Genomic DNA, 27,698 nt, shown 5'->3' with positions numbered 1-27,698 from the left:
ATAAAAGGGTGTGGCGAAACCAACCTCGCCACGGTGTTTTGGAGGGGGCTGTTTACCAGCCTCCTGCCCTGGGATTATGGTCCCTTAAGTTATTGGGTCTTAAGGCACTTGGGACGGAGCCCTCTGTCCCTGGATTGCATCATTTGCCTTACTTGCTTGGATGAAGCACATGGTGTGAACAATAGATAGCGGCCATTGTAACTCACAGACACTGTTCTGACTTTTCAACACGGTGCTATCTTGCCTGTATTTGGTGCACAGAGACATCATTCAGTAGTTTGAAACTACCAAACAGGGGACACATTTATTAGTGACTATTTTCGGTATAACTTGTATATTTTCAGTGTAACTGTATCTTCCAAACTACTGAACGGATGTGAGTGAATTTTGGACATGTGGTTCACCCAGATCCCCCGGTTCCGAGGATATATTGGTTATGGGGTTATTGCATGTTTTGGGGTTCCTGTGATATGTTTTATAAAACTGTATTTCTCTGCCTTTGATAATTATATTCGCCCTTGTGTTCAAATAATCATCATCGGCAGAGGGGAGGATTTTGTGTGGGTGTGATTCTATTGTCCCATTGTGTGTTTAAATGGTGATGTCTGTCCTGTTGTCTCCACGTGTGTATTGGCGACCTCCCCTTTGTCCTGAGAGATAATTGGATTGCCCTCGGTTGTCTCCCAGACAGAGAGGAGGAAACCATGATGCATTGTGGGGATATGTTCTATCTGTTCTGTATTTGCAAAACTGTAATAAAAACCAGGCTGGGTGTGCCAGCACTTCAGACCACTGCTGACCCTCAAGACGGAGCCTTGTCTCGTTATTGGGGGGAATCCCTGTATGCTGTTGGAGACTGATTGCCAGGAGTGTAAGCTGATTGGACGCTTTTCCTGTTCGTCTGCTGACAGCTATTTGCGAGGTTCCAGTTTGGAGTGCTATTTTGTATCCAGTTCGGGAGGTTGGTGTTCTGCAGTAGCTGTGCCTGTCTCTCGGAAAGGGGCATATCGCCTAAACGGATTTTAATCCCTTGTCTGCTGAAACGGTCCGTTACAAAGGGTTAAAATGTATGTTCTATGTTTGCATAGCTAAAACGTACGTATTTTTTACATTTACAAAAACAGCAAAAAATAAATTATCATCCTTTAACCGAAAAACAAAGCAATTAAAAATTCAAGAATGAAAAATGAAAATCTTGTGGCAAAACATGGAACAAAAATGGATGCAACAACCAAAAATAAATAATCTGTTATGCGCACCTGTATTTGATCCGTATTTTCCCACATATCAATATCCAATTGGTGGGAGTCTGACTTCCGGCACCCCCGCCCATCAGCTGTTTGAAGAGGAGATGGGGTTCATACAAGCCTCCTCTTTCAAGATTACACCGAATGTCGTCTTGGAAGCGCAGTGTAATCCATTCACTTGAATGTGACGAGCACTTGAAATGACACTGCGCGGCTGCTGCAAGCAAGGCTACGCGCAATGTAATCTTGAAGAAGAAGTAGCGCTCGTACAAGCGCCGCCGCCTCTTCAAACATCTGGTCATCAGGGGTGCCAGAAATCGGACCCCCACTGATCAGGATAGGTCATCAATATGTACTGGCTGCACAACCCCTTTAGGTGCAATTCGGACTATTGTATTGTAGATGAGGATCAATATCAATTGTGTAATATGTTCAATGTGTCTTCTGTAATTTCCCACAACAAGAATAATATTGTAAAATGTGACTAAAAAGCCAGGAATATTAAAGAGATTCGATTGTAATGTAATGCCTAATCCGCTACTGACTTTAAAAAGTATGACCACGTCTTTGACGGATGCTCAGCTGCCAGCACAGTCTGCCTCAACCCACTACACACCTAATTGCTCGGCAAAAAGGCAGTTTCCCTACCTCATTGAGCTGGATGATGTGATGAATTTGCCTCAGGTACTCGCTGCCACCTGGTTTGTGGCAGATATCCAGGACCATCATGTTTATTTTCTGCTCAGTCAGATCGAGCCTGCTGCCTTGGTCTTTTAATACTGAACTGTCTTCTTGCATCGCAAAGTCACTGGAAAAAAGAGAAAATGCCAGATACAAGTGCCTGTGAAATGTAATCATGTGTCATATTGGAGCGCGCTGCCGGCAGACGGGACCCAGAATGTTGTGCATGATGCAGGCAGGGAAATCATGCGTTATAGGTATTCTTCAATGTACACTATCTGACAAAAGGGACTGCACCCCTCACATTTTTGTAAATATTTTCATGGGACAAGACTGGAGATCTGACACTTTGATACACTTTGAGTGACAGCTGTTGTGGTGCCCTGATTGGATGCGACTGCTGTCACTCAGAGCACAGAGGAGGGGCTCTGAAGCGGCTCCATACAGAAAGCACTTCAAAGTGCAGGAGCAGAACCTGGCAGAATAAAAGTTAAAGGGTTTCTGTCAGCAGGAAAATGGGTATTAAGCGATGTGCTAATATCAGCTGAACATGACTATGTTAGTGCCATCTGACTGCCTGCCGCAGTTATTGAGAAAAAATATAACTTGTATAATATGCTACTTAGCCTCTAGGAGCAGATGGGGTGTTGCTCCTGCTCCTAGAGGCTCAGTTCTCCCACCTCTGGCCGTGCCCTGCTACACTAGATTGACAGGGCCAGGCACCGTTGGTCTCCGCTTGCCAGCCGTCTCCAGTGGAAATCTCGCGCCTGCGCAGTCCCGTTCAGTATTCAGCACAGGCGCAGTGAGTGAAGCCGGCAGCCGGCGAGCGTCCTTCACTAAATACTGAAGGGGACGGCGCAAAATTTCCCCAGGAGACAGGGCTGGCCATCGGAGACAAACTGTGCCTGGCCCTGTCAATGAAGTGTAGCAGGGCACGGCCAGAAGTGGGAGAACGGAGCCTCTAGGAGCAGGATCAATGCCCCCCCCCCCCCCCCCCCCCGTTCCTAGAGGCTCATTTGCATATTATAAAAATCCAGATATGGAGGAGGACACTTGACATCTTAATTCAAAGACAAATTAATATTCTAGTTCCCAGAAATAACAGAACACTCCAGATATCCAGAATGCATGTCATACAAAGGCTTTGTGGATAACGTAAGGGCTGTAAGAAGCAGTCCCATGTAAATAGTGCAAGCCCAGTGCTCCTAATGCTTTTATTAACAGAAAATAAAGGTCTTTAATTTGTACAATAAGCTTCATGTGTGTGTTTTGGGTTGATTTTATGTTCTAAGGCTATGAAACGAAAACCAGTTCTCTCTTTTGCAACAGAAATTGGTGTTTCATTTACAAGAATCACTTGGAAAGTTATTTTTATCTGTTCGCCTTATGACTAATCTCAGTAACGCATGCGGCTTAATTCTTCCTTTTTATGCTATTTTTTATACAGCAGAATAAAAGAACATTTTCTCTTCTGGATTTAAACAAAATATTAATATAAGTGGGCATTCACATGACTATATTTTCGGTCCGCATACAATCCATATTTTTTGCGGTTTGGGTGTGGACCGATTCATCTCAATGGTATCGCAAAAGATGCGGACAGCACAATGTGTCCATATGTCCATTCCGTTTTCCTGCAAAAATAAATTAATAAAAAAATAGACTATGTCCTATCCATTTCTATGGGTCCGCCCAAAAAACGGACAGAGCAGGTCGTGTGCAGGTCTAAGACCTCATGCACAAAACCATATTTTGTGCCCTTGTCCAATCTGAAGTTTTTTGCAGATTGCATGTGGACCCATTCACTTTTAAGGGTCCACACAAAAAAAAAAAAACAGACATGACAGATATCATCCATGTGTCCATTCCACAAATTATAGAACTTGTCCTATTCTTGTCCGTATTATGGACATGAATAGTAATTTCTAGTAACAAGACTGAGAAAAATGCGGACTACACACAGAAGGCATCCGTATTTGCAGATCCATGGTTTGAAGACCACAATATGGACACAGTCATGTGCATGAGGCCTAAATTTGAATACCCGACATATCGTATTCACAGAATCTCTTCCATTAGAGCATACCGTAGGTAGTAACAATCCCATGTCACACTGTAGCCAAAGTATCTCTAAAAAGTCACCCCCAAATCTGCACCTATAGACAGATCTCCAATGCAAATCATTAGTGATGAGCAAAGTTTTTCAAAATTCAATTCGGCTGCTTTGCCGAATTTTACAAAAATATTCACTTTATGACGAATTACTTGGTCATGAAGCGCATTTAGTTGTAAGTGGTGGGTGCAATGACAGGGAACGGCGAATGGGGCGCTCCCCATCATTGCACCCCATTAGATGCTGCGTTCATTGCTGATCGCAGCATCTGAGTTTAACGTAAAATTAAAGTGCAAAAAAAAATAAAAAATATTAAATCATTCTTACATAATCCATTTGATTGCGAAGAGCAGGCCGCCCCATCTTGATTTAAAATCCAGCGTGAAATCTTACACAGCCCATGATGACATCACGCCAGCTGGTGTGGTGGCGCCATACGTCACCAAGCATGGGATTTCATGCGGGATCGTCAATCAAGATGGCATTGGCTGACTCTTCGCTCTCAAACAGATGAAGTAAGTATTATTGTTTTATTTTTTTTAACCCATTTCAAGGAAAATCCATTTGTTACCATGAAACAAGAGAAAATTCGGCTCCTCAGCGAATCGAATTTTCCCTGAAATTCGGATCGATTTTGATTCGCTGAACATTACAAATCATGTTAGAAAAAAGAGCTATCTGTTCTGATTTCTGGACTAGGGGCAGAAACAGACAGCAAAGGTCCCCCATCCAAGAACAGTATAGGGCCTCTTGCTCCCTCATGGAGCCCCGTTATGATTCAATATCAAACACCCAGAAAACACCTTCAAAATATAGTTACACAGAGAAAATATACAACATGTGCTTATACAGATAACTTCAATTGTGTTGAGGCAGTATATTATCCTATGTAAAAGTATCTACTAATACACACTGGTCCAAGCTAAAGTCCTCAGTTGCGATTATCAAGCCACGTGTACCATGCGTTAGATATGCCCTGATTGATATTTCTAGTGTGTGTAGATTATTTTAAATCTGCTCCATTGACCTTAATATAAAACGTTTTCCATAACTTAGTAATGGTAAGGATGCATTGTAAAGATTTGGTAGCATCTGAGCTAATGGCAGAGAATATTGTGAAGTCTAATTGTACCTTTTGGATACTAAAAAGCCACCACTCTGGCCTAAACTATATGCGGTCTATAATTAAGAGGCTTCTGCAAATCCGCAAGGCCTTCTTTGGCAATAGGAGGACAATGCAATGCCACGCATTTCATGGCAGGTACAAACCACCTTATTTTATCCGAGGATTTTGTACGTGAAGATGACATTGAAAAAGTTGAGGGCCCTCTGACAAAGGAGTGTATCACCCGAATTGTATCCTTTCCTGTCCATCACTTTGCAGGTGAAGCAGATGATTGGATTCAGTCAGTGCTATGATTAATGAGTTCCTCTCTGTATTTGGTATAGCCTATCAATCATGTCATTAGGGAGAATGTGCCCTGAAAGAGGCAGACCTCAGCCAAGGAATAACTGCATTCATCTTAATCTGTATATGCACCCAGCCAGCCAAGTCAGGGTCACCATGATGAAAAACAATAATCTTCAACGCCACAAATTACTTTGCAAAGACGGACATTTCCTCACTTTTTTTGGGCAGCATGTTCTCTAAAATACAAGATGACTGTTTACAGCCTGGGTGTTACTTTGTAGTGAAGGTTATTTTAATGAATAGTAATGTTTTCAGGCAGTGTACACGACAGGCGGTACATACAGCTGCCACTTTATACGTTTTTTTCAGTACAAGTCAAAGTCACATCTAAACTACTTAAAATTCACTGTGCGGCAGAGGTCATCACTTTATTATGTCTGTCTGTATTCCTTTCTATCGGAAAACATTTTATCACGTTACACTGTGTTATATAACATATTACTGTGTATAATAATTGATCTGTATGACGATGTGGGATAAAAGGGAAACTACTTACATCTGCAATGTGCTGTACCACAATTAAGGCAAAGGGCTAAAAAAAAAAAAACATTACAACACAAAATAGTTTGACAAAGATGAGGATTTTTATGACTGACCATCCAGAAGGAGTGCATTTCCTACATATTATCAGATTTAAATAACTTTTTAACTTCAAAACTTTTTCAAATTCGCCACATGGAACTGAAAAACTGACTAAACTACCTGTTAGGCTGGTGGCCCATGTCTGACGCTGTCCCTTGCAAGCATGGGGGTCACTCTACTCTCCCTTAGTGTATTGGGACTAATGCTCTGAACTTCAGTGAACTTCCTTTCAGCACTACTAACGGCAACACTTAATCCTTCCCTGCTGACTAAGGTGCTGATCAGACTCCCTCTTTAGCAGCGCTGTGCATCCACCCTCTTGCCTGAGCATTGAAGTTTTCTAGTCTCTAGTAACCAGCGAGGGTATGATCTCTTGTCTGATTACCCATGTATCGTACCTCGCTTGTATACCAATTCAGCTCCTTGTCGCCTGTCCTGACCTTGGAACTGCTACCTGGACTTACCACATACTCAGCCTGCCCCAAACTTGGAATTGCTATCTGGAATACGCATGTACTCAGCATAAACTTACCTTGGACTTTGTTCAGGCTACACCTTTTGCCTGAGTCTTTGGTGCTTTGCCCCAGTGTCTCTGACGCCTGTAAGTCAGCTGTCAACTACACCAGCACTATTCCAGGAGGTAGCGGCCTGGTTTGATCCCTGCAGTGAGGTTCAGATCTGTGTACAGGGGTTAAAGGGTGAATGCCAGGGGAACCACCTGAACAACACCCTTAGATTTAGCCCAAAGTCACACTGGTTAGTTGGCACAGTGGGTGTTACAAAGTGCATCAAGTAAGCCACCACCTTAGATATTCATGAAGACATCTTGGGACAAATGTATCATCCTCTTTCCACCAGAAAACTGGCACCAAAAAAATTGCACAGTTTAAGGCACACTGTAGTGCTGCAATATTTTTAAACTTTTTGGGGCTTTTTGACACTGTGTGCCTCTTAATAATTGTGACATATCTAATGCAACCAGGGTAGAGATTAAGACCGGCGTGTTAAATAGTGGTCTTGATAAATCTCACCCCGTTGTACTTTTCTGAGCTATTTTTTAATTGGGGGGTCAGATGGAATTCTTAACTTCCCAAGTGATGCTTTTTGTTACTCATGAAATGGACTGCAAATTACTTCAGTCAATGCATACTCCCACTACTGAAATGTATGAAACGAATGGGACTGAAATCGACCTGCGTTTCTCTCAGGAGCACATCAAATTACAAATGTCTAAATGATGAGGGAAATGATTTGGGGAAATGTTGGAACTTGATGGGCAGTGCTCAAAACGACATGGAAATTTATCCAAGCAAAAATTGTAAGATTTATCAAAATCCCATGCATAATTCTCTACAGAGTGATTTTTGAGCGATAGGGGTAAAACTGAAATTTGTCGACAATCTAACCCCAATCCAACAGAAGACTTTGCACGTGTGAAAATGAAGAATAGATATTGCAGAACCATCTTTGCCTTCTTTCGCATCTGTATGCACTAGACAAACCCTTTTCCTATTCTGATTTTTAATCCTCACACCATACATGCGTCAATATACACTATGCCTGGCTGCTACCAACCGATTGGCAGGGCATTTAGTAGGGTCTTCACAGGACTGCAATACATACCTGCATTTTTAGATGGCTAAGAAACATCAAATCCAGTAAAAATCTTTATGCCAATAAGTTTCCAGGCCAAGTTTCAAAATGTTAGCATTTAAGAAATAATCAAAATGCCACACTAAAGGCAGATTATATGGATGAAAAATTGAAAAATGCAATACTATGTTCTAGTAGCTTGCAAACCATTTTATACATTACATGATATAATAGAGGCACTGCTGCTGAGAGGACTCTCACAATGTGCTTCAGTAAAGATGTATACAGATAGAGATGAGTATATATATATATATATATATATATATATAAAATCAATAACAGTCTCTTACCTGATTGAACCTAGAACTTTGGCTTTTCGTAGCTGGTCCTCAATCCACTTTGGTCGGAATCTTTCAATGTCTTTAAATACACTCTGTAGATCATCCTTGGGGTCTCCGGTCTTTAATCCAATGGTCTTTTCTAAGCATCGACACACTTTAGAGAGCCTTTCATTGCTCCAACGAGACAATGTGGTATCTGTCGCTTGTTCTATGGCATTTCCATCTTCTAATATATGACATATAATACCAATTAAGTTCCAAACAACCATACCTGTATCCTTACATACAGAGTACTGCTCTGATATTTTTCTCTCTGAGAATGAGTAGAAGTACTTCACTGGGGGAGGCAGGCATGCAATTACTGAAGGTAGCTTGCTGATCACAATGGAGAATGCTTCAGCTGTCAATCTTGTAACGTCTTTACCAGGAAAAAGAAAAAAAAATTAATATGTTGCTGCCATGTTCTGGTAACTCAAGGACATACAGTGGTGCTTCAAAGTTTGTGAACCTTTCAGAATTTCCTATATTTCTGCATAGATTTGACCTAAAAGTACATCAGAGTTTTACACAAGTCCCAAAAGTAGATAAAGATAACCAAATCAAACAAAAAGAATAAAATATATTAGACTAGTTGTTTATTGATGAAAATGATTCAATATCACATGTCTCCGAGTGCCAAAAGTATGTGAACCTTTGCTTTCAGTAACTGGCGTGACCTCGTTTTGCAGGAATAAACTGCTATTAAACTTTTTTTTATAATTGTTTAATAGTCCTGCATATGCGCTTGAACGAATTTTAGTTCCTTCCTACATATAAAACAGCGTCAACTATGTTGGTGCTTTCCTCCCATGAACTGCCTGCTTCTGGTCCTTCCACAACTATTCCAGTGGATTAAAGTGGTTGTCCCATCTCACCATTTTGCACAGTGAAACGGCACTAAGCACTAGCCCTAGGTGGCCAGGCTTACAAAAACAGCCAAGGGGGTTGGCGGTCCGCTGTTTCCGTAACTCCCATTGTCGGAAATGGGAGCTACGTAAACAGCAGAGCAGAACAAGCTACGCTGCTTCCATAACCTCCCAGTAATGGGGTAAAAATACCTAATAATTTGTACTCAGTGGCTGATAATATAGTCCAGCAACATTCCAAGCTTTATGGGCTGTTTTGGCTAAGTTGAACAGCCCTCCTTCCAATAAGCTTGAGTACTGCTTGGGTATCAGATGCAAAGAGTAAACCTATACTGCATATGTATGGGACAATTCTGCTTAAAGCGTCACTAATCCTTAAAAAAAATGTCTGATATGTCATCATTGTGGAGAGTGCCTAGTATGCGGGCAGGCAACACTGCTCTTGGTTTCTGAGGAAAATATAGACAAATTAGCATATCTTCTGCTGGTAAGGGAATTTGCATATCTTTGGGTTTCTGGGAAATATACTCACATTTCCTTGCTGGACAAAAAGGGAAAGAAAGCTGGGCCTTTTTCATGCACCAAAATGTTAGAAGTGCTAATCAGCATACATTTTCCTAGAAACCAAGAGAAGCATTGCCTAGGCTACAATATACCTCATGTATACTAGGCTCTCTCCATAACAGAAATAGTACCCACCCAGAACCCCCCCCCCCCCCCCAAGACCTCTCAGGTAATAAAAGGTAACATCATCTGCTGTGATAAAGGATAATTTGCCTGAAAAAAGCTACTTGTAGATGGCTTAGCTGTTATCCTAGATATCCTTCAGGCCTGAATGGAAACTTTGGCAAATCGGACCCGAAATTCATTTCAAGAAATTCACTCATCTGTGATGGAGATATCCAATGTTTTGATCAGTGGGGCTCTAAGTGCTGAACACCCACTAATCTCTAAAGCGATGGGAGTGAAGTGTGCGCATATTGCGTTCTCTCTCTATTCACTGCACAAAACCAGCTCAACTTAAATCTACTGGCTGCTCTTGATTCCATCCTCTATAGTAAACAGAGAGAATGCGAGATATGCGTACTTCTTTCCCCTCTTTCTAGAGACTGATGGGGGTCTCAACACTCAGACTGCCAGTTGTCAAAACTTTTAATACGTCTCTATGAGCGACAAGTAGCACATCACTACTGAAGCCAGGCATTGGCTGTAGCCGAGCATGTGACTATGCCCATAAAGTGCTGGATGGGAACCAGAAGACTGACATAGTGGAGGCAGCGTGGAAGACCAGAGCAGTGGGGAGCAGGCAATTATGAACTTTCTCTTTCAGCAGGCAGGCTGTGGGCGTTAGATAAAAAGTAATTATTACCGGGAAACCCCTTTAAAATTAAGTCTGAAAACTCAAAATCATAATTCTAAATGTTTAGTAGCAGCAAGAGCAAATATTAGTGTAACTACTATAAAGTAACTTAAATTAGGCAAACACTTACTTTTCTGGTATTTTTTGGGCTCCCTTGGGTTGGTAAAGTTCCATTTTTCTGGTACAGCTTTAAGCAAAACATCAAGAAAACTCTGAGGATGTGAACTGGAGAAAGAATGATTGGTGGGCTCACTGGAACTGATGAATGAGGTAACCTGGTTCACCAAGCCTCTCACCGCTCTTATTAAGGTTCTTCTCAAATATCTGAGCACAGTATTTCTGCTGATATGCACTAGCAAGAAGATTAAAGGGACATTAATCCAAAGAATCTTACAGACACTATTTATGCATTAATTATATGAAAATACATGGGAAAAATTGGAGGACATTTAAACTGTAAAATAGAATTATACATTTTACCAATTTTCAGTCAGCCGTGATTTAGAAATGGATCCCTGGTTTCCATAACTCTTGTAACAAATAATGATTTCTGTTTCTCAAGGATGAAAGTTCATTCATGTAATAAATGTAATTTTTCTTTTAGAAGCCATTAAGAGTCACAAAACTTGGCCGATTCAAGTGCACAGGTGTAAGGGTGTTTGAAAGGGAGTAACAGAAAAAGTTGTGTAGGTCTCATGGGGATATCATGTATTCGAAGACTGAGCGCTATCATCATAGGAACATTATAGGAACGTAACATAAACTAGCTTTTTTTATTTTTTGTTCAATTTCACATCATCATTTCATAATCATGATCTACTTGACTTTGAGCATTGAGAATTTACTTGGAGGCATGCAGGCTCTGGCAAAATCACAAACTGTTGGTGTTGCAGTATTGTTTACAGAACTGTTTCGCACTTTGGGGCACAGACAATGTGTTGTATCTTATTTGTTTAGGGGGAAGAGCACAAAAACACAGCAATTCCACCATTGTTTTTTGGGTTTTATTTCACCGTAGTAAATAAGTTGCATGGTAACTTTATTCTCAAGGGCAACATGATTACGAAGAAAATTTTGGGTGGAATCTGGCATAGAATTGTCACACATTATCGCACAAGGCCCATTTAGTGCAAAAATGTGCAACTTTTCCCCTTTTTATACTATGCTTGCGACTCTTCCAAAAAATGGGATGAGGTAGGCAACGTAGGCGGGACCTATGCCGTCCCTCATATTTCAACTTCTGGAGCATGGACAGTAGCAGATAAAGCAAATACTACGGGGCTAGTGGATAGGGGATCCTGGTGGCAAACTTCTTCTGTTGCCAACATAAAACCACTGTATTTTGTAGCACCTGACACAATTGCATATATATTTTTGCAGATTCCATGAAGTTCAATGTAAACTGTGTAAATTCATGTGCACTGAGCTCCCTCCAGTGGTGGCTCCAGGCAGCCAGTTTTATCATGCTCTATATTAGAGGAATCAGAGAATTTACAGTTGTAATGGGGAGATTTATCAGTGTAGTTATGCAGCTTGTCTGATCTCAATACACTGAGCAATATGCTTTAGAAAGAGCACCATATTTATAAAGCATCTGTTCTACTTCCTCCGAGACAAAAGTCGGGTAAAGTGGGTGAGGCAGACTGCACTTTTATTTTATTAACAATTTCATCCACTTAATTACAAAATTGTAAATTGTCATATAACACATAGGGGGAATACTTAGGCTAATTTAAAATAACCAAGTTTTCTTGAGAATGGACAGCATCCAGACTGAATGCATATAAACATTATTTTTAGCTGATTATCTTTGTGTTCAGGAAAAATTTGCAACATGTTTTATATCGTCCGTTTTTCATGCAGCCCTTGCCCCATATAAATGGGGCTGCGTGAAAAGAGAAGGCATCCGGATGCAATGCATTTTTCACTGATGGTTGTAAGGAGATGTTGAGCGTTTTTCTTCACGCACATGAAAAACAGATGCAATCCACACAGAAAAAAAACGTAAACACCAAACGCAATCAGACAAACGTCATTGAACTTGCATAAGAAACGTCAGTTTTTCACTGAACAGACCCTGACAAATTCTGTATTGCTTATGTGAAAGAGACCTAAGGCTAGTTTCACACATGTGGTAAAGCTATATGGCAGGCTGTGCCGGCAGAGGAACTGCCTGCCGGAATTTACTGGATCCAAACTAGCCAGATACTGCTGTTCACCGCCAGAACCCAGCATGAGCACTGAGTTTTGGCCAAACAAAAAACGGTGCACACACTGGTTTTCTGTCTGGCCAAAACCCAGCTGTCATGATGGACACAGGACAAATCCCTGCTTGATCCCATTATAGTCAATGGGATCCAGTGATGCACTGCCTTATCTGGCTATGCTAATTACAGTAAACACCAGCAGCAGGCTGTTCCTCTGCTGGCACAGCCTGCTCGATACCTTTACCGCATGTGTGAAAGTAGCCAAAGTTTTGTTATTTGGCCTATGAGATCTGGGCACATACCTCCCACAACATAAAGTGCAATCTAATTGTAAGCTTCCGTTTTCTTCGTTTACTACGCACACACCTATAGATTATGCACCACAGCACGATTGACAACATACACTGTGTAAATGCCAATTAAAATGCTGAACTGAAGGACTGACATGTAACAGCATGCATTTTGCTAAAGTCAACACACTGCAAGCCATCTGGGTTTGCATCTCTTGTAAATTAGACTGTGTTTTATGTTCTTCCATCTCATCGAGCCCCGCTTTTGACTCACAGTAAACTGGAGTTGTGCCGTTTTGCATTTTCTAGTTCTGCGACAGCTGTTGCATCTCAAATCTACATCTGACGGACTTGTTTCTGGCATGTGTATTGTATGCAGATGGAAATGCTGGCCATTTTAACAGATTCGCTCACTGGTAACTATGACTTATGTGTCCTTGGAGAATGAAAGTTGCACTTGATAAAAATGAAGGTGCATTATCACTGCTTAAATACAATTAGCTATGAAAGAGACTTTATATTAGCCTTCTCCCCTGGCATAGTCACTTGAGCTATAACTTTTTTTATTTTTATAACTACATAACTAGGCAAATATGGAATTCAGCAACCTGGGAAAGCTGGGTAACAACCTCTGCAGAGATGCAATGGAGGCCATTATTGGTACATACATTCTGTATACAGTATTGGGGTCATTTATTAAGACCAGCGTTTTAGACGTTGGTCTTAAAGGGAACCTGTCACCCAAAAATCGCCTATTAAGCTGTTTACAGTACCTTATAGTGCTGTATACTCGTTTCTTGATGCACTTTTTGTTCGTTTTCCCGCATGTCTGCTCATTCAGAAATCGATGTTATATTCAGCTGCTGCCCCGTGCTTCAAGTCAGGCTTGAAGTCACGGGGGCAGCGGCCTCGGCGTCTTACATGGCCCTCTCCCCGCCCCCTGCCTCTGTTACTGACAGCCGAACTCCGAATCCGGGACCGCGCTCAACGGCCGCATGCGCAGTAAAGGGCGGCCGTTGAGCGGCCGCCCTTTACTGGGCGGTAGTAAAGGGCGGCAGCCGGGACCGCGCTCCTGCCGCCCTTTACTGCGCATGCGGCCGTTGAGCGCGGTCCCGGATTCGGAGTTCGGCTGTCAGTAACAGAGGCAGGGGGCGGGGAGAGGGCCATGTAAGACGCCGAGGCCGCTGCCCCCGTGACTTCAAGCCTGACTTGAAGCACGGGGCAGCAGCTGAATATAACATCGATTTCTGAATGAGCAGACATGCGGGAAAACGAACAAAAAGTGCATCAAGAAACGAGTATACAGCACTATAAGGTACTGTAAACAGCTTAATAGGCGATTTTTGGGTGACAGGTTCCCTTTAATACCCCTTACAAAGGCGCATGATGCACCTAAGTTATATAGAGGCGACGGTCTCTACATAACTTAGGCACATCCAAGGCCGGCCTAAATCTATAGATTTAGATAATTGTGTAGAAAATGATAAATGAGACGGGCCGGCTGCCCCTTTCCCCATCCACTCGATGCCCTCTTAATACAAGGCGTGAGCGTGGAAAAGTTGCAGGTTCGGTCACAAATTCCCTTTGTGACCGAATCTGCGTCAGATATACGCCCTATTTTTTGCTATTTTTTTTACTTTATTTGGGGAAAATGACGTTTTTGTTTATTTTTACTTGAAACTTTTAATTTTTGGGGGGGAAAACTTTATTTTTTCAACTTTTTTTCCACTTAATTTTTTGTCCCACTTTGGGACTTGAACTTTTGGGGGTCTAATCCTTTACAATGCATTCCAATACTTCCGGGGCCTGTGAGATCCAGGGGGCTGGATCTCACAGGCTCGTCCCCGGAAGGCAGTGCGATGCCTTCCTTAGACATGGCGCTGCCTTCCATGCCATCGGGTCCCCCCTACAGCCGCATGGGGACCCGATGGCACCGCCCGCCGCCGCAATAGGTAAAAGCCGCAAACCGCAGGTCTGAATTGACCTGCGGTTTGCGTCAATCGCAGACATGGGGGGGTCACTGGACCCCCCAGGAAATTAGCCGAGGTGCCTGCTCAATGATTTGAGCAGGCACCGGCTTCCGATCAACGCCCTGTGTCCTGAAGAGGTTAAATGTATTTTATCAGGATTTTATGTGATAAACCAACACAAAGTAGCAAGCATGTCAATACTTTGTAGGACCACCTTTCACTGCAATTACAGCTGCACGTCTTTTGGGCGGTATGTCTCTACCAGCTCTGCACATCTAGAGGCTGACATTTTTGCCCATTCTTCTTGCAAAAGAGCTCCAAGTTAGATTAGATGAAAAACATCTGTGAACAGTAATTTTCAAGTCTTGCCACAATAGGATTTAGGACTGGACTGGGCCATTCTAACACATGAATTTGCTTTGATCTAAACCATTCCATTGTAGCTCTGGCTGTATGTTTAGGGTCGTTGCCCTGCTGGAAGGTGAACCTCCGCCTCAGTCATAAGTCTTTTGCAGCTTCTAATAGGTTTTCTTCCAGGATTGCCCTGTATTTAGCTCCATCCATCTTTCCATTAACTCTGCTTCGCTTCTCTGTTCCTGATGAAAAAAAACATCCCCACAGAATGATGCTGCCACCACCACCATGTTTCATGGTGAGGATGGCGTGTTTAGGGTCATGTTCAGTGTTAGTTTTCCCCCCACACATAATGTTTTGCATTTAGGTCAAAAAGTTCCACATTGGTCTCATCTGACCAGAGCACTTTCTTCCACATATTTTCTGTGGCTTGTGACACACTGCACATGGGACTTCTTATGGCTTGCTTTCAAAAATGGCTTTCTTCTTGCCACTCTTCCATAAAGGCCAGATTTGTGGAGTACACAACTAATAGTTGTCCTGTGGACAGATTGTTCCACCTGAGCTGTGGATCTCTGCAGCTCCAGAGTGACCATGGGGCTCTTAGCTGCTTCTTGCCTGGGCTGTCAGTTTAGATAGACAGCCATGTCTTGGTAGGTCTGTAGTTGTGCCATACTCCTCCATACTTCACCCATTTTCAGATGATGGATTGAACAGTACTCTGTGAGATGTTCAGAGCTTGAGATATTTTTTTTCATAACCTAACCTTGCTTTACACTTCTCCACAACTTTATATCCCTGACCTGTCTGATGTTTTTCTTGGTTTTCATGATACTGTTTGATCGCTAATGTTCTCTAGATAAACTCTGCACCTGCAATTATACTGAGAATAAGGTATACACAGGTTACACTTACTTCTGAAGGCAAATGGTCACACTGGATTTTATTTAGGGACATTAGAGTACAGGGGGCTGAATACAAATGCACGCCACACTTTTCAGATTTTTATTTATTAAAAATTTTGAAAACCAGGTATCATTTTCTTTTCACTTCACACATACTTGCTGCTTTGTGTTGGTCTATCACAAAAAATACAAAATAAGTTTGTGGATATAATGTGAAAAAATGTGGAAAAGTTCAAGGGGCATGAATACTTTTTCACGGCACTATATGTAGTTTGGTCTTTAGCATACCTCCACATGCTGCCCACCTTTTTCAAAGCTGCTGAAAGGCAAATCTGCGGAATCGAGAACAGAGGAATTATCGCTGTGTAACTGGGCAGAGTAGCTATTCAGCTCTATGTACTATGGCTGGTACCATATATATATATATATATATATATATACACACACACACAAGAGCTGGTACTATGGTTGGTGCTGTTATCAAATCTATTTTGTACTAATAGTAACTAGGAGAGTCCTTCCAACAAAATGGCCACGCTCACTACGTAGACAAAAATTATCCAGATTAACCCAGCCTCTTCCTCCTAAACTTCCTGGCTCATATGCCGTTTTATTTTTCATGTCTGCAATTGTGATATTTGGGAAAACAAGAGCAAATAACAAAAGACAGATGAGATAATGTTACGTTTTGATGGTTGTACTTTTTTTGTGTGTAGATTCTGGATTTAGTGGCCTATAAAGTGTGCAAGATAATGCTGGGTGATAAATCCAGAGCATTGTTACACTGCCTAATTTAACATTACATCACACGTTTTTTGGCTTAGTTTACTCCAAAAATGTGTCATCATTTTGCTCCCTAACTGGACAAAAGGTTGTAAAAAAACAGGGTAGAAAATTGTCTACAACAGGCGGAAAAATGTACAAAGCATGCACACCATTCTTTGTCACTAATTGTGAGGGTAGTAAATCTCTTCCATTGTATGGAATATTAAAGGATGTCATTAGAAAGAGCCCACACACAGCTATGTGAATAGAAAAAAAAAAGAACAGGAATAAAAAAAATATAATAATTAACATTGGCCCCAGTCCTTAAAAAGGACCTATCACCACGAAAGGCAATGCAATCTGCAGGCAGAGTGTTACACAGCAGGAGGAGCTGAACAGATTTATATATGGTTTTGTGGGAAAAGATTCGGTAAACGTGTAATTTATACATTTATGCCTTTTCTATTTCTGACTTTATTTTACATGGGGGTGTGGTGTTATCAGTGACTGACAGCTATCTCTGTATACACACTCATACAAAGAATGCTATTGTCACGGCTGAGGATGGGGAAAACCCTCAGCCGTGCGATGCCCGGTGATGTTGTGGCTGCTCGGCCAAGAGAACAGGATAGGGAGCAGGTCACCTCCTCAAGCATCCCTAACTCCTACCTGCATGGGCCGACCTTTAAGGTAGGAGAACCCATGCGCAGGAACCTCGGAGCCCTGACTTACCCTCCGCAGATCCCTGAGCTAGGAGCTCGGTAAGACGACCTACTCCTCCAAGGTACGGAGGAGCAGGAGTCTCAATGGCCAAGCTGCTGGGAAAAAGGGGAACCGAAACAGACTAATGGGAATGGCAGGTGAACTAAGGAGTTCCACCAACCTGCCACAGCCTTGCTGACTGGATCCCTGAGCACACACAGAATCCAGAACCATTAGCTGCACAAACCAAACGAACAAAGGTCCCGACAGTACATCACATGGATATCACATACAACATGACATAAAACATAAAGTGACATTCTCTTTATGACCACAGGGGTGGCTCTCACTGGCAGGTAGAATAGACAGGAGGCTGCTCCAGCCAAGCATGACTGAAGCAACCCTCAGACCTGAACTAACAGTGAGGCTTTATAGGCCAAGAAGCCACACCCCACAGTCGGACACACCCAGTGACACAACACACACACTGGGAAGGGAGTTAACCCTTCCAGCACCAGAGAAGGGAAACATACATTAAAGGGAAGTGCACACAATACACAAAACAAAGTGCACACATACACACACACCTAACAGAAAGGTGCTAGGTGCAACCGCATGCACAGCATAGAAAGCTGCCACATACATAACGTTGCCAGCGGCAACCACAGGTGAGGCAAATACCACTGCCCTCACCTGTTATTGAAAACCAAACTAAACCGCTGAGAACCGCATGCGGTTCAGGAGTCACGGTCATGGCCATGGCCGTGACAGCTATCACTGATAACACCTCACCTGTGTACAGCTATCAGTGGCTGACACATATCTATGTATACACACTTACACAGAGAATACTATCAATCACTAATCAGCTCCCACATGTATAATGAAATCAGAAATAGCAGAAATTTAAATGTATAAATTCCAAGTTGTACTGAATATATTACAGTAAAACTACATATGAATCTGCTCAGCTTCTCCTGCTCTATAACCTGCCTCCTGCAGACTGCCACTGTATTTTGTGTGACAGTTTTTCTTTAAGCGATTAAAAACGCAACATCGCTGTGTGAAAGAGGGTGATGAGACACCACCAGTATTATTTCTATATATGTCTAGAGGGTCATGCTATTATTTAGCACCGGTAAGTATTATTGTATGCTGGTTTGCAGTCCAGTATGGTTGGTGTACCTGCAGAAGATTTTTTAAATAAATCTAAAGTTTCTGAAAAACAAATCTAAGAATTTATTGTACCTGTTTGGTTGATAAGGGAATCCCATAGTTGCTCCTGATCCATATAACTCTCCAATAGGGCAGTAAAAGACTGAGGTGACAGGGAACAATAAGAGAACACCCACAGGATGATTTCTGTGACATCCATATCCTTGCCATCGTCATCTTCCAGCATTAACAAATTGAAATCATGTGTTTCCTGAACTTCAGCTACTAAAAAGAGAGAATATTTATTATGATGAAAACTAAATTCCAGCTATATTTTTAACACATGTTAAATACATACACACATACGTCGTATGCAGCAAGTACACCCACATACAGCAGTACCAATACTTTTAGTGACATTTGGTATTAGCCCACAAAGAGGTTGTCCAAAAGTTTTAGCGCTGATGGTCCCTGGCAGCCTTTGTTTATTTGCCTGGTGCCACCATGTGCCGTACGTCCATGTGACCACTGCAGCCAAATTACTATTATACAGTCAGCACCTGAGGCATATGGAGCTCAGTTGAATGTAATTATACATTTCACATGCCAATCCATTGCTTCATTCTGGGGACAAAAGACATTTAATTGTTATGCAAATGATCAGTTAAGTGCACTGTGGGTGGGCCCAAGCCATTCTGTGCACCCATGCTCTTCCTGCGTCCTCTGCTAGGCCCTCCCTATTCTTCTTGTTTGACAGGGCCAGGTGGAAGATGATGCAGGAACCAGGCTCTGTCAATCAAGGAGAGGGTGGGCCTGCCAGAGGAAGGGGCAAAGATACCCTTGGTCCACTTAACTTCTCATTGGCATTTGGATAAAAAATACTTTTCTCTAGAATCAAGCAATTGATCAGTAAGTGAAATGTATCATTACATTCAGCTGAGCTAGCAGTGCAAGGCATGATGCCTACTCACTCTACGGTGGCGTCTCGCACAGCTCTTTGTGGCAGCTTTGGATGTGGTTGAGCCACAGCCAGAAGTGGCTTCAACATGAAGGAGAAGCATAAGTCTTTCCTTTATAGTTGCCATTCTCTTCCAACCCACTTCTGGCTCTGGCACAAAACTACTCCAAAAACTGCCACAAACTTTTGTGTGTGACACCAAAATTTAACTTTTGGACAATGCCCTTAAATAGGACAGCATATACTGAAGACAGACCTAATTTAAATGCAATTAAATGTATATCTGTATGATTATTACAATTTATCATAATTCATAGCATAACTCAGCGCTGCTCAATCTAACACACATTATTGTGGGTCCTTAAGTGCAGCCCTGGACTGCATTAGAGATGAGTGAACCTTTCAGGTTTAGTTTCAGGTTTGCAGAATTTTTAGAAAAATTCGGTTTCAGCACAGAAAAGAGAGCGAGAGCCCACTATACTAATCTATGTTTCTTAAAAATATAAGTGCGTTATCTAAGGGGTACTCTTTTTTCATAATTGAAAGCCCTTAGTATGCGGAGTACGTGTGCGTAGTATTATAGGCCAGACGATGCCCCTCTGGATTTCTGGGAAAGATATTCATATTGGCTTTTCTAAGCCTCTCTGATGTCGGCATATGTTAGGCATGATAATTTGCATATATTTTCCCCAGAAATCAGAAGTAGCGTTGTCTAGCCTATAACAGTCATCAAGGATATTAACTGGTCTCCATAATAGAAATAGTAACCAACCAAAAGTTCCTCCCAAGGACTTGCAACTAGAAAAAGCTTTTCCCATCTGCTTTGCTCTGATATAGGGCTTTCAACCTGACAGAGCTAGTTGTAAATGTGAGGCTGGCTTAGCGATTTTCCTAGTTTTGATACATAAGCATGTTTAAAAGGCTTCAAGGCACTCCTGCCTGTAGAATCAATTTGCTCATCCTTAGATTTTATCAATGAGCAGTACATCACAGTCAGCCATGGTCAAGGCTCGCACACACAATGTTCTATCTTATGACACAGCTGTATTTGCCAATAATTTCTCCAGATATATATTTTTGGCTAGGATTCAGGGTCCATTCACACGTCAGTATTTTTACCTTTCCAGATAAACGTTCCTTTTTTTTGCGGATCTGTTTTTCAGTACAAACTTCCGTTTTTTTTTACTAAAGTGCTTCTGAATCCGTTCCGTGTTATTGTTATTCCGTTTTTTTTTCCATCCATTTTCCTGTCAATAGATCCGCAAAAACGGATGACATTCAGATGGATAACGGACCCGAAAAACGGATAGAAAGTAGGAGAAGCTTAATTTTTTTTCAGGATCCGCACACTGGAAAATAGGAAAACGGAACGGATTCTGTGATTCGGACAGCACTATAATTGGTGTCCGCATTTTTGCCGAGGCAATTGAAATTAATGGATGAGAAAAAACGTTCCGATTTAAATCGGAACAGAAACGGAGTGTTATAACGGACGTGTGAATGGACCCTTAAAAACACATTTCCAAACAGGTCTTACGAGATCTGATCTTTTTCCTGGTATACAAAACACAGACCGCAAACATATAAACAGTCCATACATGGATTCTTGTACAAATCCTTTGCACCTAGCCAACTAAGGACCCTCCTATGTCCTGACGAGGGGAAAAAAACCAAAGCAGGTGTCAGCAGTTGGGTCCCATTTCCTTTCAGAGAAGACTTGGCATGGCTAATATCCTTAGTCATGTTGCATGGCTTGTTAAAGATTTGGACATTGACTATAGGGTTGCTACTTGCACTAGCTAACCCTGCAGACACAGCTTTCCTTGTTAGCTAAACTGTTTTCCGATGGAGCACTCCCTCTATGCAAGGAGAAGCAATGCCCCCACCTCAAAATAAACATGGTTACATGACACAACGTTTAGAGATAGAAAAGATATAGCTGACGCCTGATCAATATCCTGGGGAGTGTAGCTTCAACATATGTATAGCCACCACTGGGGATGCACATCAGGAACATGAAGTGAAGCCCTAGGGGACAATACACCGCTAGTCGGGCATCACTGGCACATTAAAAAGGAATATTGTTAGAGTATCCCTAGGACTGGCCCACAGGGGTACAGGGTACAGTGGGCCAGTGAGAAAGGTGGGCCCACTGTCCACCAGCACAGCATCTCAAATAACCTATATCAATATAAAAAACTGGTTACACTATCCAGTTTATTATTATAGATGCATCGGAAGGTTAAGGCCTCTTTCACATGACCTTTTTTTTTTTTTTCGTTTTTCAGGACGTTTTTTTGCGTTCCGTATACGTTCCATATACGGAACCATTAATTTCAATGGTTCAGCAAAAAAAAATATCAATGTACTCCGTATGCATTCCGTTTCCGTATTTCTGTTCCGTTGAAAGATAGGACATGTTCTATTATTGCCCGCAAATCATGTTCCGTGGCGCCATTTAAGTCAATGGGTCCACAAAAAAAACGGAACACATATGGAAATGCATCCGTCTGTCTTCCGTATCCGTTCCGTTTTCTTTGCGGAACCATCTATTGAAAATGTTATGCCCAGCCCAATCTTTTCTATGCAATTACTGTATACTGTATATGCCATACGGAAAAACAGAATGGAAAAATGGAACCGAAACGGAAAAACAACAGAAACAAAAAATGGAAAAGCGGATCCGGAAAAAACGGCCCGCAAAACACTGAAAAAGGCATACGGTTGTGTGAAAGAGGCTTAAGATGGCCTCTAAGAATAGAGGCAGGCTAGCTCTTCCCTGGGACCATTTGAAGTTGTTGCAGAGACCCCCATAATCAATCATCTTGTAGCGTTTTGTTGCTGTCTGCCTCTGTGTGGGCAGGTAATATTTGCATGTCGCTGTACAGTGGGCCCCCAGAATTAATTTTATTGGTGGGCCCTAGGCATCCCAGTCCGACACTGCACGTAACACCATATACTTACCCCCAAGTATTCACACATCTGGACCTTCTGTTATAGAACAGGAACAAGTGCATCGGTTTTCTTACTGGCACGCTCTTCTCAGACTTTCAGAACACAATGTCATTTGAAGGCACAAATCTGCTTCAGCTCAAGGACCTGGCCAGTCAATAGATTTATGCTTTCTGTCATTTTATCCATGTGATAATTAAAGCATCTAGCAGAATTCAATACAGGAGAGCACTCGGGTAGTAATGTGATCTTGATCAAACATTTGTCAGTCTTTGTAGAAGATGACAGGTATTTGAATAGGTAAGTGAATGGAGTACAGTTGTGAATATGAGGTAAGACAGAATCGGAAGATGTGTTGTACTTCTGACAAATGTTAGGCCACATTACAATGACAGAACCAAATTACTGTATATATTAACAGACCCGTGTGCCCTTGCATTGTGCTTAAAATGAAAGTGTCATCAGAAAATGACCTATTTTTATGTTACATATTTTTTTTTTGTATTTTTGGTGTGTTTTATTTCCATGTCACTATCTACACTGACTGTCCAAAAAAAGTCACCACCTGGATTTAACTAAGCAAATAGTTATAAGCCTCCTAATGGATAATTACTGCATGGACGATCATCTTTCAGCTGGCAACAAGTTATTTAACCCCAACTGGTGCAATGAGTTGCTTCTCATTTCTTAAACAACCATGTCAAAAGACACATCTCGTGGTCGTGGAAAAGATGTTAGTCTGTTTGAGAAGGGTGAAATCATTGGCATGCATCAAGCAGAGAAAACATCTAAGGAGATTGCAGAATCTACTTAAATTGGGTTAAGATCTGTCCAACGCATTATTAAAAACTGGAAGGATAGTGGGGACCCATCGTACTCGAAGAAGAAATGTGGTGGGAAAAAAATCCTGAATGATCGTTATCGACGATCACTTAAACGTTTGGTGAAATCACAACAGTAGAACTCAGGGCTATGTTTAATAGTGAAAGTAAGAGCATTTCCACAAACACAATGCAAAGGGAACTCAAGGGATTGGGACTGAACAGCTGTGTAGCCGTACGAAAACCACTAATCAGTGAGGCAAAGCAGAAAAAAGGCTTCAATTTGCTAGGGAGCATAAAGATTGGACTCTGGAGCAATGGAAGAAGGTCATGTGGTCTGATGAGTCCAGATTTACCCTGTTCCAGATTGATGGGCGCATTAGGGTAAGAAGAGAGGAAGATGAAGTGATGCACCCATCATGCCTCGTGCCTACTGTACAAGCCTGTGGGGGCAGTGCTATGATCTGGGGTTGCTGCAGTTGGTCAGGTCTAGGTTCAGCAACAGTATGTGCTCCAAGAATGAGGTCAGCTGACTACCTGAACATACTGAATGACCAGGTTATTCCATCAATGGATTTTTTCTTCCCTGATGGCACGGGCATATTCCAAGATGACAATGCCAGGATTCATCGGGCTCAAATTGTGAAATAGTGGTTCAGGGAGCAGGAGACATCATTTTCACACTGAGAATATTTGAGATGTGCTGGAGAAGGCTTTGCGCAGCAGTCAGACTCTACCATCATCAATGGAAGATCTTGGTGAAAAATTAATGTAACACTGGATGGAAATAAATCTTGTGACATTGCAGAAGCTTATCGAAACAACGACACAGCGAATGTGTGCTGTAATCAAAGCTAAATGCTTTTTTTTGGTGGCAATGTTTTTTTGGGAGGGTCAGTGTAGATTAAAAAAAAAGTATATAATCCTGCGATCTTCACACTGGCCACTAGGTCTAATCATAGTCTTAGATTTTCTCTTATGTACATGTAACTTTCCAATACCCATTCGCTTTATTACCACAGGCAGAATTACAATAACAAGTAACACCTCTATAAAGATTTCCTGTCTTTTGAGAACAGCTGCATGGGCCATAGATACAACTGACAGAAGCCGACCCCATTGACTTCAAGGGAGAGTTTTCTAGGCATGCTCAGGAGGCAGCAGATAAGCTATGATATCACCTATTGCAAATGGTAGATTCTGTGTTATCTATATATATATATATATATATATATGTGATATCTGCCATGGTAATCTTGCCTGTAATGATAATGAGATGACTGTTGAAAAGTGATCTGCACAAACCAAGAAGTGGCACCAAATAATAGGATAAGTAGCCATCATAAAAACTGCAGGATTTTATGATTTATTTTAAAGGATAACTGTCATATTTTCTTAAATTGCCACTGTTCTCCTTGAGTTTTCCCCTTAGTTATGGCTGTTTTGAATCCTACATTATGAGGGTCTTCTCAAGATGGCTCCTCTGCCAGTTCTCTGAGGCCAAAACTGCATTCCCTCAGGTCACATACAAACTTGCTGTAGCCAGCAGCTTCCTGCCAGCCAATCAGATTGGATTACTGAGAGACACGCCTCCTCACTCTGAAGCCTAATGCAGGCATGCAGTTTCTAGCTGGAGACAGATGAGCCATAGCAACGGTCTTTTAACCCCTTAGGGACTTAGGACGTACCGGAATGCCCTGTTTCCCGAGTCCTTAAGGACTAAGGGCGTACCGGTATGTCCTAACTTTAAATCGCGATTGCGGCACGGCGGGGGTTAATCGCAACAGGATATCCGCTGAAATCATTCAGCGGGCATCCTGTCACAACGCCAGGGGCTTTTACCTTATCCGGCGGGCGGCAGTGCCATCGGGTCCCTATGCGGCTGTAGGGGGGACCCGATGGCATGGAAGGCAGCGCGATGCCTTCCTTAGGCATCTGCGCTGCCTTCCGGTGACGAGCCTGTGAGATCCAGCCCCCTGGATCTCACAGGCCGGAAGCTGTATGAGTAATACACACAGTATTACTCATACAGCCAATGCATTCCAATACAGAAGTATTGGAATGCATTGTAAAAGGGATTAGATCCCCAAAAGTTGAAGTCCCAAAGTGGGACAAAAAATAAAGTAAAAAATCAAGTTTAAAAAATAAAGTTTTCCCCCCAAAAAATTTAAAAGTTTCAAGTAAAAATAAACAAAAACGTAATTTTCCCCAAATAAAGTAAAAAACAATAGCAAAAAATAGGAAAAAAAAAGTAAATATACATATTAGGTATCGCCGCGTCCATATCGACCGGCTCTAAAAACTTATCACATGACCTAACCCCTCAGGTGAACACCGTAAAAAATAAAAAAATAAAAACTGTGCTAAATAAACAATCAAGTCACCCTGCATCACAAAAAGTACAACAGCATGCGATCAAAAAGGCGTTTGCCCACCAAAATAGTACCAATCTAACCGTCACCTCATCCCACAAAAAATTAGCCCCTACCTGAGACAATCGCTTAAAAAAATAAAAAAACTATGGCTCAGAATACGGAGACACTAAAACATCTTTTTTTTTTTGTTTCAAAAATTATATTATTGTGTAAAACTTACATAAATAAAAAAATGTATACATATTAGGTATCCCCGGTCCGTATCGACCGGCTCTATAAAAATATCACATGACCTAACCCTTCAGATAAACACCGTAAAAAATATAAAATAAAAACTGCTAAATAAACCATTTTTTGTCACCTTACATCACAAAAAGTGTAATAGCAAGCGATCAAAAAGTCATATGCACCCCAAAATAGTGCCAATAAAACCATCATCTCCTCCCTAAAAAATCATACCCTATCCAAAGTAATCGCCCAAAAACTGAAAAAATTATGGCTCTCAGACTATGGAAACACTAAAACATAATTTTCTTTGCTTCAAAAATGAAATCATTGTGTTAAACTTACATAAATAAAAAAAAGTACACATATTAGGTATCGCAGCGTCCGTAATAACTTGCCCTATAAAAATATCACATGACTTGACCCCTCAGGTGAATACCGTAAAAAAACTAAAAATAAAAACGGTGTAAAAAAAAAGCCATTTTTGTCACCTTACATCACAAAAAATGTAATAGCAAGCGATCAAAAAGTCACACGCACCCCAAAATAGTGCCAATAAAACCGTCATCTCATCCCGGAAAAATCATACCCTACCCAAGGTATTCGCCCAAAAACTGAAAAAATTATGTCTCTCAGACTATGGGAACACTAAAACATGATGAAAAAAGTATACATATTAGGTATCGCCGCATCCGTGACAACCTGGTCTATAAAAATATCACATGATCTAACCTGTCAGATGAATGTTGTAAATGACAAAAAATAAAAACGGTGCTAAAACAGCTATTTCTTGTTACCTTGCCTCACAAAAAGTGTAATATAGAGCAACCAAAAATCATATGTACCCTAAACTAGGACCAACAAAACTGCCACTCTATCCCGTAGTTTCAAAAATGGGGTCACTTTTTTGGAGTTTCTACTTTAGGGGTGCATCAGGGGGGCTTCAAATGGGACATGGTGTAAAAAAACAGTCCAGCAAAATCTGCCTTCCCAAAACCGTATGGCGTTCCTTTCCTTCTGCGCCCTGCCGTGTGCCCTTACAGCGGTTTACGACCACATATGGGGTGTTTCTGTAAACTACAGAATCCGGGCCATAAATATTGAGTTTTGTTTGGCTGTTAACCCCTGCTTTGTTACTGGAAAAAATGGATTAAAATGGAAAATTAGCAAAAAATATTAAATTCTCAAATTTCATCTCCATTTGCCAATAACTCTTGTGGAACACCTAAAGGGTTAACGATGTTTGTAAAATCTGTTTTGAAGAATCTCATGCAATGAAACAGGTTCCTGTTAGAGATTACCTGATTTATCTACTATGGGGCCCTGGCTTCCCAACACATCCTTTCCTTACAATATAACATGCTGGTACCCTCTGGACCAACATTAATGGCACATCGAAAGATACGTCCACTCACTTGTTTAAAATCGCTTCCACTCACGCTATCGAACTGTCTATACTCGACATTAACTTAGCGTCATGGCAAGATAGAGGGATTGGCACTATTTCCCAAATGAAAGAAGACCATTACCTTCTTCCCTTTGCGACTCTTCAAAGCGCCTTCGCTCTACCTCATTCTGAATTCTATACATATCTGAGACTCCGTCACTTCCTTTCGAAGATCTTACAATCTCCCCCCCAGGTCAACTCGTCCATCTTGCGACTATTTCAATTCCCCTCCCTTTTCAAAAGACATTCCACGAGACACCTGTATGATCTACTGGGGGA

The 27,698-nt window shown here is 41.6% G+C and overlaps 1 protein-coding gene across 1 annotated transcript in view; it reads right to left on the bottom strand.

Moving 5' to 3' along the window:
• The window catches only part of KIAA0825 (KIAA0825 ortholog), a 203,599-nt gene that overhangs the window by 18,474 nt on the left and 157,427 nt on the right, over window positions 1-27,698 (bottom strand). Inside the window, exons 14-17 of the mRNA XM_044282656.1 lie at window positions 18,735-18,926; window positions 10,424-10,645; window positions 8,038-8,446; window positions 1,896-2,055 (exon numbers count right to left, since the gene is read on the bottom strand). Coding sequence (XP_044138591.1) covers window positions 1,896-2,055; window positions 8,038-8,446; window positions 10,424-10,645; window positions 18,735-18,926 — 983 coding nt within the window. The remainder of the gene's footprint in view (window positions 1-1,895; window positions 2,056-8,037; window positions 8,447-10,423; window positions 10,646-18,734; window positions 18,927-27,698) is intronic.

This window comes from Bufo gargarizans, chromosome 1 (genome assembly GCF_014858855.1).
Source record: "Bufo gargarizans isolate SCDJY-AF-19 chromosome 1, ASM1485885v1, whole genome shotgun sequence".
Classification (NCBI taxonomy): Eukaryota; Metazoa; Chordata; class Amphibia; order Anura; family Bufonidae; genus Bufo; species Bufo gargarizans.
The sequence above is the reverse complement of the archived record's forward strand: the minus strand, read 5'-3'. Positions and strand labels throughout refer to the sequence as shown.